Genomic DNA, 11787 nt, shown 5'->3' on the forward strand with positions numbered 1-11787 from the left:
CGGAATGCATCTTGCCAGAGTCTCGGGGTCTGAGACTGGGGGGAAAACTAGCGGAAGCTTGAGGTTCCAAGCTGTCGCGATCAGGTCCCCCAGACCAGCACTTGCTGGTTACCCAAGGTCAAAGACCCCTAGGTACACTCTCTCTATGAGGCTCTGCTCGGATAGTCTGAGAGAGACATTCCCCTGCCTGGAATGAGAGAGCCGATGGTGGAATTGAGAGAATCTCAATCATCCCGATATCTCTACTGCAAGATGTGAAGGTGTGAAAATGCGTCCCCTGCTGGTTAGCATGAAGTCGACACGCAACGGGGCGACTTGGCAGGAGCGGTAGGATCTGAAGAGGGGCCAGACTAAGGCCCTTAAGCCTGCCTGAATGATGGAGAGGTATCCTTCAGGTCTTGACCATAGGCCTGGACCGGAACATGCCCCCCCCCTTTTCCTTTGACGAGTCCGAGAACCGCATCAAGAATGTGGGGAAAGGACGAGAATATCCACTACCATCAAGAGGCTCCATAGGTCAACACCCATTGCAGGTTTAATAGTTCCGCTGGTCCCATAGGGCCAGGGAGTCCGGTTAAACATTGCCTGAAGCCACCGGAACTTGGATCGCCCCACATGGAACTTATCCTGAGGCGACCGTTCGGACTATAAACGGGTCAATGAGGAAAGAAGAACTAGGAAACGTTCCAAGGTAGGGCTGAAAACTCTGCTTGACTGAGAACAGGTACTGCGACTCTCCTCAGTCTTGCCACGGTGAACCGAAAGGAAGGCTCGGAGAATGTGGTAACAGAATCTGGCGTCCCCAGGTGGTCACCCATCCAAGTACCGACGTTGCTTAACTTCGCTGGACGGACGAGAAGCGGGGTTTCCAACGTGGTAAGGCGGTTGACTCAATATCATGGCCAGATACTCCAGATGTTGAGGCAGAGGAAGAGAAGGCTCCAAGCAAAATACCATGAGCCCACACTCATGGTCAGCATTCGGAAGCTTTTCCCGGCGCTGAAGAAGGTCGAAACCCGAGCCTACCGGAGTTGACCAGCCCTCCAAACAGCAGAGGAGGCGGAAGTCTGCACCTGAGCGGCCAAGAGGAAGGCAGGGAGAGTTCTCTGGGGAAACAAACCTGCTATGCCACGGCGGGATAGCCACACTGCATCATAAGCAGGAATACTTGCAGTTTAGGCTGAATTCGACGAGCACCCTGGAAGATGGATGGAATGGAAACTGAAAGTACCCGTCCTTCCGATCCAGGGTTAAAGGAGTCCTGTCGCCTCGTTACCAGTCTGATCGATTCTGCTGGTCTACGCTGGCCGAAGTTTGTTCGACAAACTTGATCAGGGCTGAGAGGTCGACTATGGACATCCCCTCTCAGATCCTTCCTTACAAGAAAGGATCGACTGAGGGGGCCGGGGGTGAAGCCGTCGATGATCCTAAGGAAGACCTTCGCCTAAGGTATGGATCATTCTGCCCAACCGGGCAACTCTGCTGATGCTATGGCATAGAGGTTCAGAGACACTGAATTCGCTGACAGAGACGGCAGGCGCGATATCCTTGGCTACTCACAGAGATTGTGCGGGAATGGGCATCGGGAAGCTGTCATTCGGATGAGTAACCTTAAGCATCCTCCCAGCGAAAAAACCTGCAATCCTAGAGTTCGTGAACTCCTTTTAGGACTATGCCCCCCCGGGGGAGTCTCCCGTGCCATCTGTTCCTGACAGGAGGAAACTGCAATTGGACACCTTGTCCCAGTTGTCGTAGCCGATAACTTAGGCCGACGTGGTTGAAAGAAAAGGGAGCTGGAGCCCTGCAGAGTCTGGAAGAAAGCGCCTTGGAGGAGTGAAACCGGAAGTCGATTTACTCCGCACAGCAGATGTTTAAGTCTCTGTCCTTGGGCAAAGACAAAACTCTTCTCAAGGATGGAAGGGTGTCTGAGGTCGTTGACCCCCACAGATGAGACACCCGAAGGAAGCCTTCAGTCAGTGCGTCCAGATGGTACAACATCGAGCTTGTCCGCAAGTAGATACTTAACGACGAAAGGCCAAGGTGCCTGAGCTCGAGAGGAGGAAAGTACCCTTGATCTTCCTGTAGCTTCCTTGAACCAAACCTCGGGCCGTAACCGAGGAGGGAAAGAACCTGGTAAGCTCCCAGAGGAAGAGGTAAGCAGTCACCCCTTGTCCGATGGAGAAATCTTCAACGGAAAGCCCCCCCGCCAAAAATCCTTCCAGGGCGGGAGAAGGAGAGAGTACTCGTGCAGGAGAGGGGACCCTCGAGACCGACCTCTTGGGAACCAACTTCGCCCTGGGGGAAGTCACCACGAAGTCCACTCCTCTCTTTCTCTTCAGCGTAGGAGAGACAGCCGCTGGTTTGTTACCCTGGCCGGTGAGTGCTGGTTTCATAAACCTCATTAACGCCCGTGCCAGCGGATCAAACCATGTCTGCTGCTCCAAGGACACAGAGTCCGAAATCCTCGCTAAGGTGAAAGGGATCGGGCGATCCTTTGGAGAGGACACGACGGTTCCTGCCTGAAAAGAAGGTGGGAAGAATGCTGTACTGACCTGTCTTCGTCCTGCACTACCAACCTGTGCTTGGATGGAGGTGATCCCGAGTGCCGCCTAGGAGCACGCGTCCCTGCTGCTACCACCGGCTGTGGAATTCGCCGCGAACTATGGTCGCGCGAGGGCGAACGGTCGCGCAAAGGCGAATGGTCGCGCGGGCGCACAGGCGAGTGGTCGCGCGGGCGCACAGGCGAGTGGTCGCGCGGGCGCGCAGGCGAGCGGTCGCGAGGGCGCGCAGGCGAGCGATCGCGCGGGCGCGCAGGCGAGCGATCGCGCGGGCGCGCAGGCGAGCGATCGCGCGGGCGCGCAGGCGAGCGATCGCGCGGGCGCGCAGGCGAGCGATCTCGCGGGCGAATGGGCGTGACGGCGAGGGATCGTGCTGCCGCGTAGGTGAAGAAGATCGCTGGCGGTAAGCGATGGCGAGCAGCATGTGTAGGTGAATGATCGCGTGATAGGGTGCGATGGTGATCAGCATCCGCAAGAGGGCGAGCGTTCAGGGTTGTGCGATGAGGAGCAGCATGCGTAAGCGGGCAATCGTGCAGGGTTGTGCGATGGCGAGCAGCATGCGCAGGTGAATGATCGCGTGAAAGGGTGCGATGGTGATCAGCATCCGCAAGAGGGCGATCGTTCAGGGTGGTGCGATGAGGAGCAGCATGCGTAAGCGGGCAATCGTTCAGGGTTGTGCGATGGCGAGCAGCATGCGCAGGTGAATGATCGCGTGAAAGGGTGCGATGGTGATCAGCATCCGCAAGAGGGCGATCGTTCAGGGTTGTGCGATGAGGAGCAGCATGCGTAAGCGGGCAATAGTTCAGGGTTGTGCGATGGCGAGCAGCATGCGCAGGTGAATGATCGCGTGAAAGGGTGCGATGGTGATCAGCATCCGCAAGAGGGCGATCGTTCAGGAGTTGAGGGTCGCGCGATGGCGATCAGCATCCGCAGTTGAGGGTCGCGCGATGGCGATCAGCATCCGCAGTTGAGGGTCGCGCGATGGCGATCAGCATCTGCAGTTGAGGGTCGCGCGATGGCGATCAGCATTCGCAGTTGAGGGTCGCGCGATGGCGATCAGCATCCGCAGTTGAGGGTCGCGTGATGGCGATCAGCATCCGCAGTTGAGGGTCGCGCGATGGCGATCAGCATCCGCAGTTGAGGGTCGCGCGATGGCGATCAGCATCCGCAGTTGAGGGTCGCGCGATGGCGATCAGCATCCGCAGTTGAGCTAGTAGCTGGCGAACCATGTTCCTTCAGAAGTGTTGGAGAACGTTGGCGTGCCAGCTGTAACACACGTGGGCGATCCGGAGATCGCTGACGAGCTGACGATCGCTGGCGAGCTGATGATCGCTGACGAGCTGATGATCGCTGACGAGCTGATGATCGCTGACGAGCAGAAGGCTACGCGTGGAAGCCTGCGCAAAGAAGAAGAGTCCTTGACCCCGACCTGAACCGAAGTTCTAGATCGCGAGGGCGAACGTGGGCGCACAGGGCACGTAACAGGAACCGCAGGGAAGATCATCTTGAAAGCGCTGACGAACAGGAGAGCGCTGACGAACAGAAGGGCGCGCAGGGAAACCCTGACACGCAAGGGAAGAACCCCCGTGGGGGCAACCCTTTGCCCCGAAGGGATCGTTGTCCGCCGGGAGACTGATGTCCGTCGGAAGACTGATGTCCGTCGGAAGACCGCTGTCCGTCGGGAAGACCGTTGTCCGTCGGGAAGACCGTTGCCCGTCGGAAGACGAGATTAGACTGCTGTCCATCTGCACCAAGACGGAAGATCGAGAAAAAGAAGTTGTAGGCTGCAAACGGGGATTCAAAAAGGCGCCTCAAGCACCCTTATAGGGAGATGAGAGGCCCTTACGACGAGGCGGACGGAGGGCCTTACGGCGAGGGAGGCCAACAGCAACAGCAACAGAAGAAACCTCCGAAGAGGAGTCTCTATGAGTGTACTCTCTCGCGAACGAAAGAGAAACACTTCGTGGAAGAGACTGGTCAGCCAGTGACCTAAAAGGGGCAATCCTCCGAAGAGGAGCTCCTGCAGTTGCCCAGCCCCTTGAGCGAAACTGCAGGTGCGACCGCTCAGCACCAAGAGCATAGTCGCACGAAAAAAAGGCAAGAGAAGAACCCCCCAAAAGAGGAAAAGCTCAAGCCTGGACAGGAAAAAACTTCCCTCGGAAGGAAAGTTATCCGCCCAAGGAGGCAAGCCTCCTGACTGTTCTAAAATGAACTGGAGAGCTGTCCGTCGACACGGGAGTACTACCAGTAGAAGGAGACACGCCCCTGACGACAATACAAGGGGGGAGGCAGCAACAGCCGAATCCCCAGGACTCAACCAGACAGCTCACACCGTTGCTATATTACAGAAACGAACTAGATCGGTAACTGTAAAAAAAAAAAAAAAATAAAACAAATAATATTAGTACACATTCATTCCCCCGGGAAGGCTCCGAAGAGGAATCCCGAGGGAAAGGAACAAGAATTACACAACAGGCACGTGCCCTCACAACCACTTACACTCGCGGAAGGAGAGCTGTAACCAAAACAGAATTATAACAATTATAATTATGTAACTATGTAATTATGTAATTTAAAAATGAATGAACACTAAAGAAAAAACGAAAACCCCGAAAGGAATCGTTCTACAAGCTGAAAAATTAACAACTACAATTAGATTCATAAACTAATTGAGACAAAATATACGGCGTAGCAACCCCACCCACACGGGAAGGAAGCTACAAGGGCGTAGTAAAACATAGTAAAAGGGTGAACGACCTCAAGAGAGAGAGAGAGAGAAAGACCGAAGTCAAACTCGATCGCAACCCATAAAATTAGGCCGTGGTGGCCTAACTGCCGAGGCCTCCACGTAGATATCGTACACTACACACACACATCTGAAAAGGAAACTTACTTATTTCTATACTCAAATATATATACAAACATGAAAACATGTTTACATATATATTGAGTAAAAGAAAAGTAAGCGATTAAGTAAAGACAAAACAGACAATGGCTGCCAAGCGAGGACCAAGACAGAGACGTCTGTCACAGTCCGAGCCAAAAGTGAAAGTGAGTATTCACCTGTGTGTGAGGGGGAGGAGGGGTAGCTAGCTACCACTCCCCTACCCCCCCGCTAACTAGCGCGGGGGTAATACACCCTCGTTAAATTCTAATGGCTCGCCATTTCAGCTACGCTAAAAGTAATAACCCTTTGTAAATAGCGTGGTTTGTATTTCGGTTACGGAACAAACTAATTTTAGTTTCTTCATCTAAATGTAAGTATTATATAACACGAAGAGAGAGAGAGAGAGAGAGAGAGAGAGAGAGAGAGAGAGAGAGAGAGAGAGAGAGAGAGAGAGAGAGAGAGAGAGAATGAATCAGCTGTTGTAATCGAAATGCCGTGTTTTTGTTTCGTGAGAATTTCATCGCCACGACTATAACAACAACATACTGTACTGAAATTTACAGTATTATACAGACTACTGTAATATGATAAAGTAAAATATTTGTAATAACCTATTTTATATGGAATGGGGCTATTTTTTTTTTTTTAAATTTACATTTTCGTACGTAAAACAACTCTCTCTCTCTCTCTCTCTCTCTCTCTCTCTCTCTCTCTCTCTCTCTCTCTCTCTCTCTCGTAAATTGTTTTCCTGCTTTGCTACGTATGTATGATTTTATATAGATACAGTACGGTAAATAATATTTGTAATAACATATTTTCTAAAAGCTTTTACTGTAATATCATTATTTATCACTTTCATCATGCGCGTTAAATGCCTTCGTTTGTTTACTGAGCGTACTTTATGACGCCGTCGTTTCAGGCGGCGTCATAAAGAAAAACATTTCATTTGGAAGTCCTAAGAAAAATTAAGTAAAACATTGGTAATAACAAAATCAACATACTGTACTGAATAATCAATATAATCGATGCAAAAACTAATCTATACACTACACAGATGTGTAAATGCGTTTGTTTCTTCATTATGATCAGAGATAAACGTAAACAAAACATTGGTTGCCATTTTTTATCGTGCTTTTTGGCGTGTTTAGGAAACGCATGATATAAAATCGCCTTTAATATTTGTGCCTGTTTTAGTTTAGGGTACTGTAGTACATGCATTAAGTGTTCTGTACATTAAAGGGTAGTTTGTTAACAGTACTACGTACAAGGGAAGGTTTTAAAAGTCTGAATATACATGTTAAATAAATACGTAAATATGGTGTCACTACTTCGCGGATTTTCACCTATCGCGGTCGGGTCTGGAACCTATCTACCGCGATAAACGAGGGCTCACTGTATTCACTAATAGTGAGAACCACTGACCCTCCGAAGAGAAGTGTTCCCCACAGAGAAAGCTGAAAAGTTGAAATACATTTAAATTTACACTAAAAATAATTGAGACAAACAATTGGAAGAGCAACCTAACCCACGCACGGGAAAGGAGCTTCCCCAATAGTACACTGTTGTTGTAAAGGTGAACGAACTCGAGAAGAGAAAGACCGCAGTCAATCTTTGAAAGGCCACATTCCCTTCGCTCAGAAATCCATGTTTCCCGTAGGAAAAAAGGAAAAGGCGAAGACAATAGTTGAATGAAGAGGGTCCAGGCAATGACGATTCCCCTGCGGCGGCCGAGCTAACGGTTATATGCCAACGGGAAGACCGATGGACCAGAGAGGGAGAGGTCGTTCCCCAACAAGTGGAACTGTACTGGCCTTGCTAATGTGCGCAAGTGTCGTTGTCGTTACATGTACTGTATCACACACACAGCACAAACACTGAAAAGGAAACTTATCACATTTCCATACACATATATATACATAAACATTAAGAATCTTTTCATATACAGTATATACATGTACAGTACAGTATAAGAAAAAGTAAGTTAAAAGACAAAAATTAATGGCAGTCCAGAATAGGCGAGGAGGGAGAGAGGAAACAACCGCTCTCGATCCGAGCCAAAAGTAAAATGACTAAAATCACAGGTGTGTGAACGGGAGTGGTAACAAGCTAACCCCCCCCCCAACCCCCGCTAACTAGCGGAGTGGGTAGTTAACCCTCGCTAAATTTTAATGGCTCGTCATTTCAGCTCCGCCGAAAGTATAACCCCTAATAAATAGCGTGGTTTTTATTCCAGTTACGGAACAAACATATATTTCATATATAAACTATAAAAAGACTTATGTCAGCCTGTTCAACATAAAAACATTTGCTGCAAGTTTGAACTTTTGAAGTTCTACATGGGACATAAGAATCATAACTGGACAGTTAAAGCTAAATGTATAATTTTATGCACAATAATTGGTAACAGTGTCTGCCAGCTGTGTATTTCCCCCTTGTGTGGAAGGAGTCTTAGGAAGGAAAAAGTTCCAATGAACCAAATTACTGGCCAGTTCAACTTTACAGGGAACTGTCAGACCATCTGGTCACGTTCAGGAACAAAGGTGATGACAGTCTGTGCATATAGATGCCACAAAAGTTAGGTTGAGCCCATAACAGGAATAAACGGCACTCTGTCACAGGAGGACCTACATCCTCGTATGGAATATGTTGTCTTAATGTACTCGTAGCTGTTAATGGATAAAAATTGGACTCGAATACATTCCTTCCATCCTCTTCATCATATGGAGGATGGGATAGATAATTCTTAACAGATCTGGCTGTAAATAAAGGTTACAGTACAGTACTCAGTTATGAGGCTCACTTGCATTTGATTCCAATCCTGCTTACTACATACCAAAGAGAGGGGGAAGACAGGCGACCAGTCATTCTACCTTAATGTTGAAACCGGTATCTTAGATGAGAAGCATCTTATCTCGTGAGAGATCTATGATGGCTACTTAATGAATTGAACAGCCACCACAGCAAATTGTGCTTTACCAATTAAGTTGGTTCCCATAACAACATCCAATGAGAGATTCTCATCAGATCAGGGGCATTAGAAAAATCTTGCTCATGGTGCTTCTTCTTTGAAATTTATAGGCACTTGCTACTTGACCTTCTACCTTTAATTAATGATTGGAGATTCCTGCTAAGTGATGTTTACTCTTTTATCACTTTGTGATACGTGCACTCTCCAACACTACAAAAACTGCAAATCCCACATCAATAAATACAGACATATGTCTATCATTGATGTTAAGTATTGAAGTGACAAAAGGTTTGCTGGCACAGTACTGGTTAGTTTTTTTCATCCTTCTCCACTGACTTTCTGGATACTCATCATCATCACAGCTTATCACGCCAAACAGCCAACCATTGAAGTATTCTTTCAATTACATTAACTAAGTCAGGGTTGTCCAAATTATAAGATAGTGGGCATGATTGGAGAATGTGATTGATGGTCTGGGTATTTTCTCCCTATTCGCAGGACTGGTCAGTTTCAAGGGCCCATTTGATCAGATTGTTACCTGTTCTGGTCACTCTAGCTCTATTGGGGGCACACCAATCCCATCTAGGGGGTAGTGCCTCATCAGCAATTTCTTCAGTGGGGTCCTGCACAGTGTTGTTGGGGGTAGTATCCTATCTTAGTCCCTCCATTCGTCCATTTTATCATTCTGCACTGATACTTGGAATGGCAGTCCCTCCACAGTGGCAAAGCTGGGTACTGATTACTAATTTTTGCACCTACACATTAAGAATGTTCTCTTGTCTACCGGTAATTATCAGATGGACTTGTAGACTTCCAGGAGGCATCAAATTCTTGGCATCCTGGATTACCTTTACACATGTTTGGCATTAAGCAATCAAAACAGCTGTATGGTTGAGGTTTTCTTGGACACTTTTTCCCGACATGCACATTACCATTTTGACACCAATTGCAGCTTCTCATGCTTAACGAATTGGCCTTTGATGCTGCTTCATCTTTAACATTATCATAACCTCCTTTATTGTAAAAATTCCTTTCTTTTTCTAGTTCTATCAGGAAACTTTCTCCCATTCCTATTTTGACATAATTTTGAAGGCAAGCTTTTATTTCTTGTGGCAAATCTTCCATTATTATCTGCTTCCAAAGAGTTTCCTCATTTATTGACCTTGCTGATGGGAAGGCTTTTATTATGCTTTTAAATTTTGCTCTGAATTTGTTAACATATTCTCTAGGGTCCATGTCTACTGAATACCTTAGCTGAAATAATTCTTGGAAAGCATCAGATATGTTTGTGGGCCTTACAAAGTCTTTTAATAGAATAGACTGTACATCATCAAGTGTTGTGTAGTTGTGTTCTTCCATTTCACCATTAACGTACAGTCGTATTTCTTTTTCCATCCTTGCACAGGCTATGTTAATGCATTCTTCTTCTGTACTACCAGCCTGTCTAACCTGCTTGCAAAAATTATGTAAAATAGCTTGGGCATGGATACTACTGATATCTGTAAATGTTAACATCTCTATATCTTTTGGCTGTATAGAACATTGTTTTTTTGGGGCCTCTATGATACAATCTGCTCTGTCTGGGTCCGTTCGTAAACTTGTTGAACTGACGTATTTAAAAGTGGATAAATTATGAATATCATTAAATGGCTCTTCTTGGATTTTGTGATATACAACCTTCCCATTGTTACCCATTTCAATCAGGGAAAGCTTCTCATTGGTGCTTTCTATGATGACCTTTAACCTAAAAATTTCTGCTTCATGAGCCTTTAGTTTAGTCATAAATACAGCTTCATGGGCCTTTAGTTTTGCAATAAATTCTGCTTCTTGGTCCTTTAGTTTAACCATAAATTTTGCTTCTTGAGCCTTTAGTTTAGAGTGTATCTCTTTGTTCCTTTGCAACTTTTGTGTTACTGCTTTGTCTAACTGTTTGACATGCAACTTTAGGGTTTCTATTTCTGTGTTTGAGTTCCTAAGGTTTGCGTCAACGTCAATCATCTGACTGGTTGTCGCATCACTCTCAAATTTGAGGGTAGACAGTTTATTGTAAAGATCTTGATACATTTCCTTCATGTCAGGTAACTCATTCTTAAGATTATCTCCGCCTTGATTATATGTTTCAGATTCCTGAACATCCATCATTTCAAATGTCATAGGATTTCAATTTTCTATTCCAGATACCTGACAAACTATTATTTCAAATGTTACTCCCATTATTAATTACCCTAAACAAGATTTCAAGCATATAGTATTTTCTACATCCAGAGTAGAGCTAGATACCATTTTGGCCTTCCATATGTACACAATTAGTTATTGGATATTTTGATACCTAGGTTATACTGCCACCAACAGATTTTGTTGATTTAGGATCAGGAAAGAGCAGTGAAGGATATGAAATGAGTATTGGGCCTTTTAAGAGCTTCTGGAGGTGTTAGGGATTGTCTAAGTTTATCTAATATCGGTCTGATAATGCTTTGTATCAGATGAAAGGAAACATTGATCTTATTTGCTATTTAATGCAATTGCAGTGGGAAACATAGAAAATAGTTTTGTAGCCAAATTTCCCCATAAAAGAATATAAGAACCTAACGATCCCTGTTACATTACTAGGCCATAAATTGAACTCTGAGTATGGTGCTGTATAGGTTTAGTACGTGAGTAAGCAAAAAACACACAAATAACCTGGAGTAAGATATACATGCCCCTTCATGGATGCAAATAAGAGACACACAGACCCCCACCTCACACTGCAGAACTATAACACACAATTGTGTAAACTAACAATAATTGGGGTTCAAATACCACACTGAACTACATATAAAATTGTATCTGTATTTAACAGTCTCAGGATGCCTAAGCTTGTAGTTGCCTTAAGGCTAAACATTTGTAAAATAGTAAATCATTAGTAGATGAAAAAAAACAAAATTCCATAAACTTCACTTAGCCTTACAATTGAAACATGTAAGGCAGGGCACGAAACCTACGGTACCGATGAATATTTGACTGAACGGGGGATGAAGTCCACCTTAAGCACGAGGCAAGGCCAGACAAGTCTTGAAATTGGCCATATACTCAAAGCCTAAAACAAGAGAAAAACTCAATTACACAGTATGCTGAGAAAAAAAAGGTATACCTCTAACCTTGCCTTGTTAAGAATTAATATGGGTAATATTTCTAGAGTTCCACCCAGCCATTACCACTTGTCAGTGCATGGGAGCTAAATGTGTTTTCATTTTTTGCAAGCGATGCGAGCACATAGCAGAGCAAAAACCATTAGATTTAGGTAATATTTTGATAGATTTCTTGATGTTTTTGCTACGCCTCCTATGTACTGGCAAGTGGTGATGACTAGGTGGGATTCTATTGAAATATTA

General features: G+C 46.0%; 1 protein-coding gene across 1 annotated transcript in view; it reads right to left on the minus strand.

Moving 5' to 3' along the window:
• Window positions 1-8231: 8231 nt before the first annotated feature.
• The window catches only part of LOC137625861 (uncharacterized), a 4187-nt gene continuing 631 nt past the window's right edge, over window positions 8232-11787 (minus strand). Inside the window, exon 2 of the mRNA XM_068356779.1 lies at window positions 8232-11492. Within this exon, the coding sequence (XP_068212880.1) occupies window positions 9194-10567 (1374 nt within the window). The 5' untranslated portion in view covers window positions 10568-11492 and the 3' untranslated portion in view covers window positions 8232-9193. The remainder of the gene's footprint in view (window positions 11493-11787) is intronic.

Source organism: Palaemon carinicauda, chromosome 33 (assembly GCF_036898095.1).
Source record: "Palaemon carinicauda isolate YSFRI2023 chromosome 33, ASM3689809v2, whole genome shotgun sequence".
In the NCBI taxonomy this organism is placed as follows: Eukaryota; Metazoa; Arthropoda; class Malacostraca; order Decapoda; family Palaemonidae; genus Palaemon; species Palaemon carinicauda.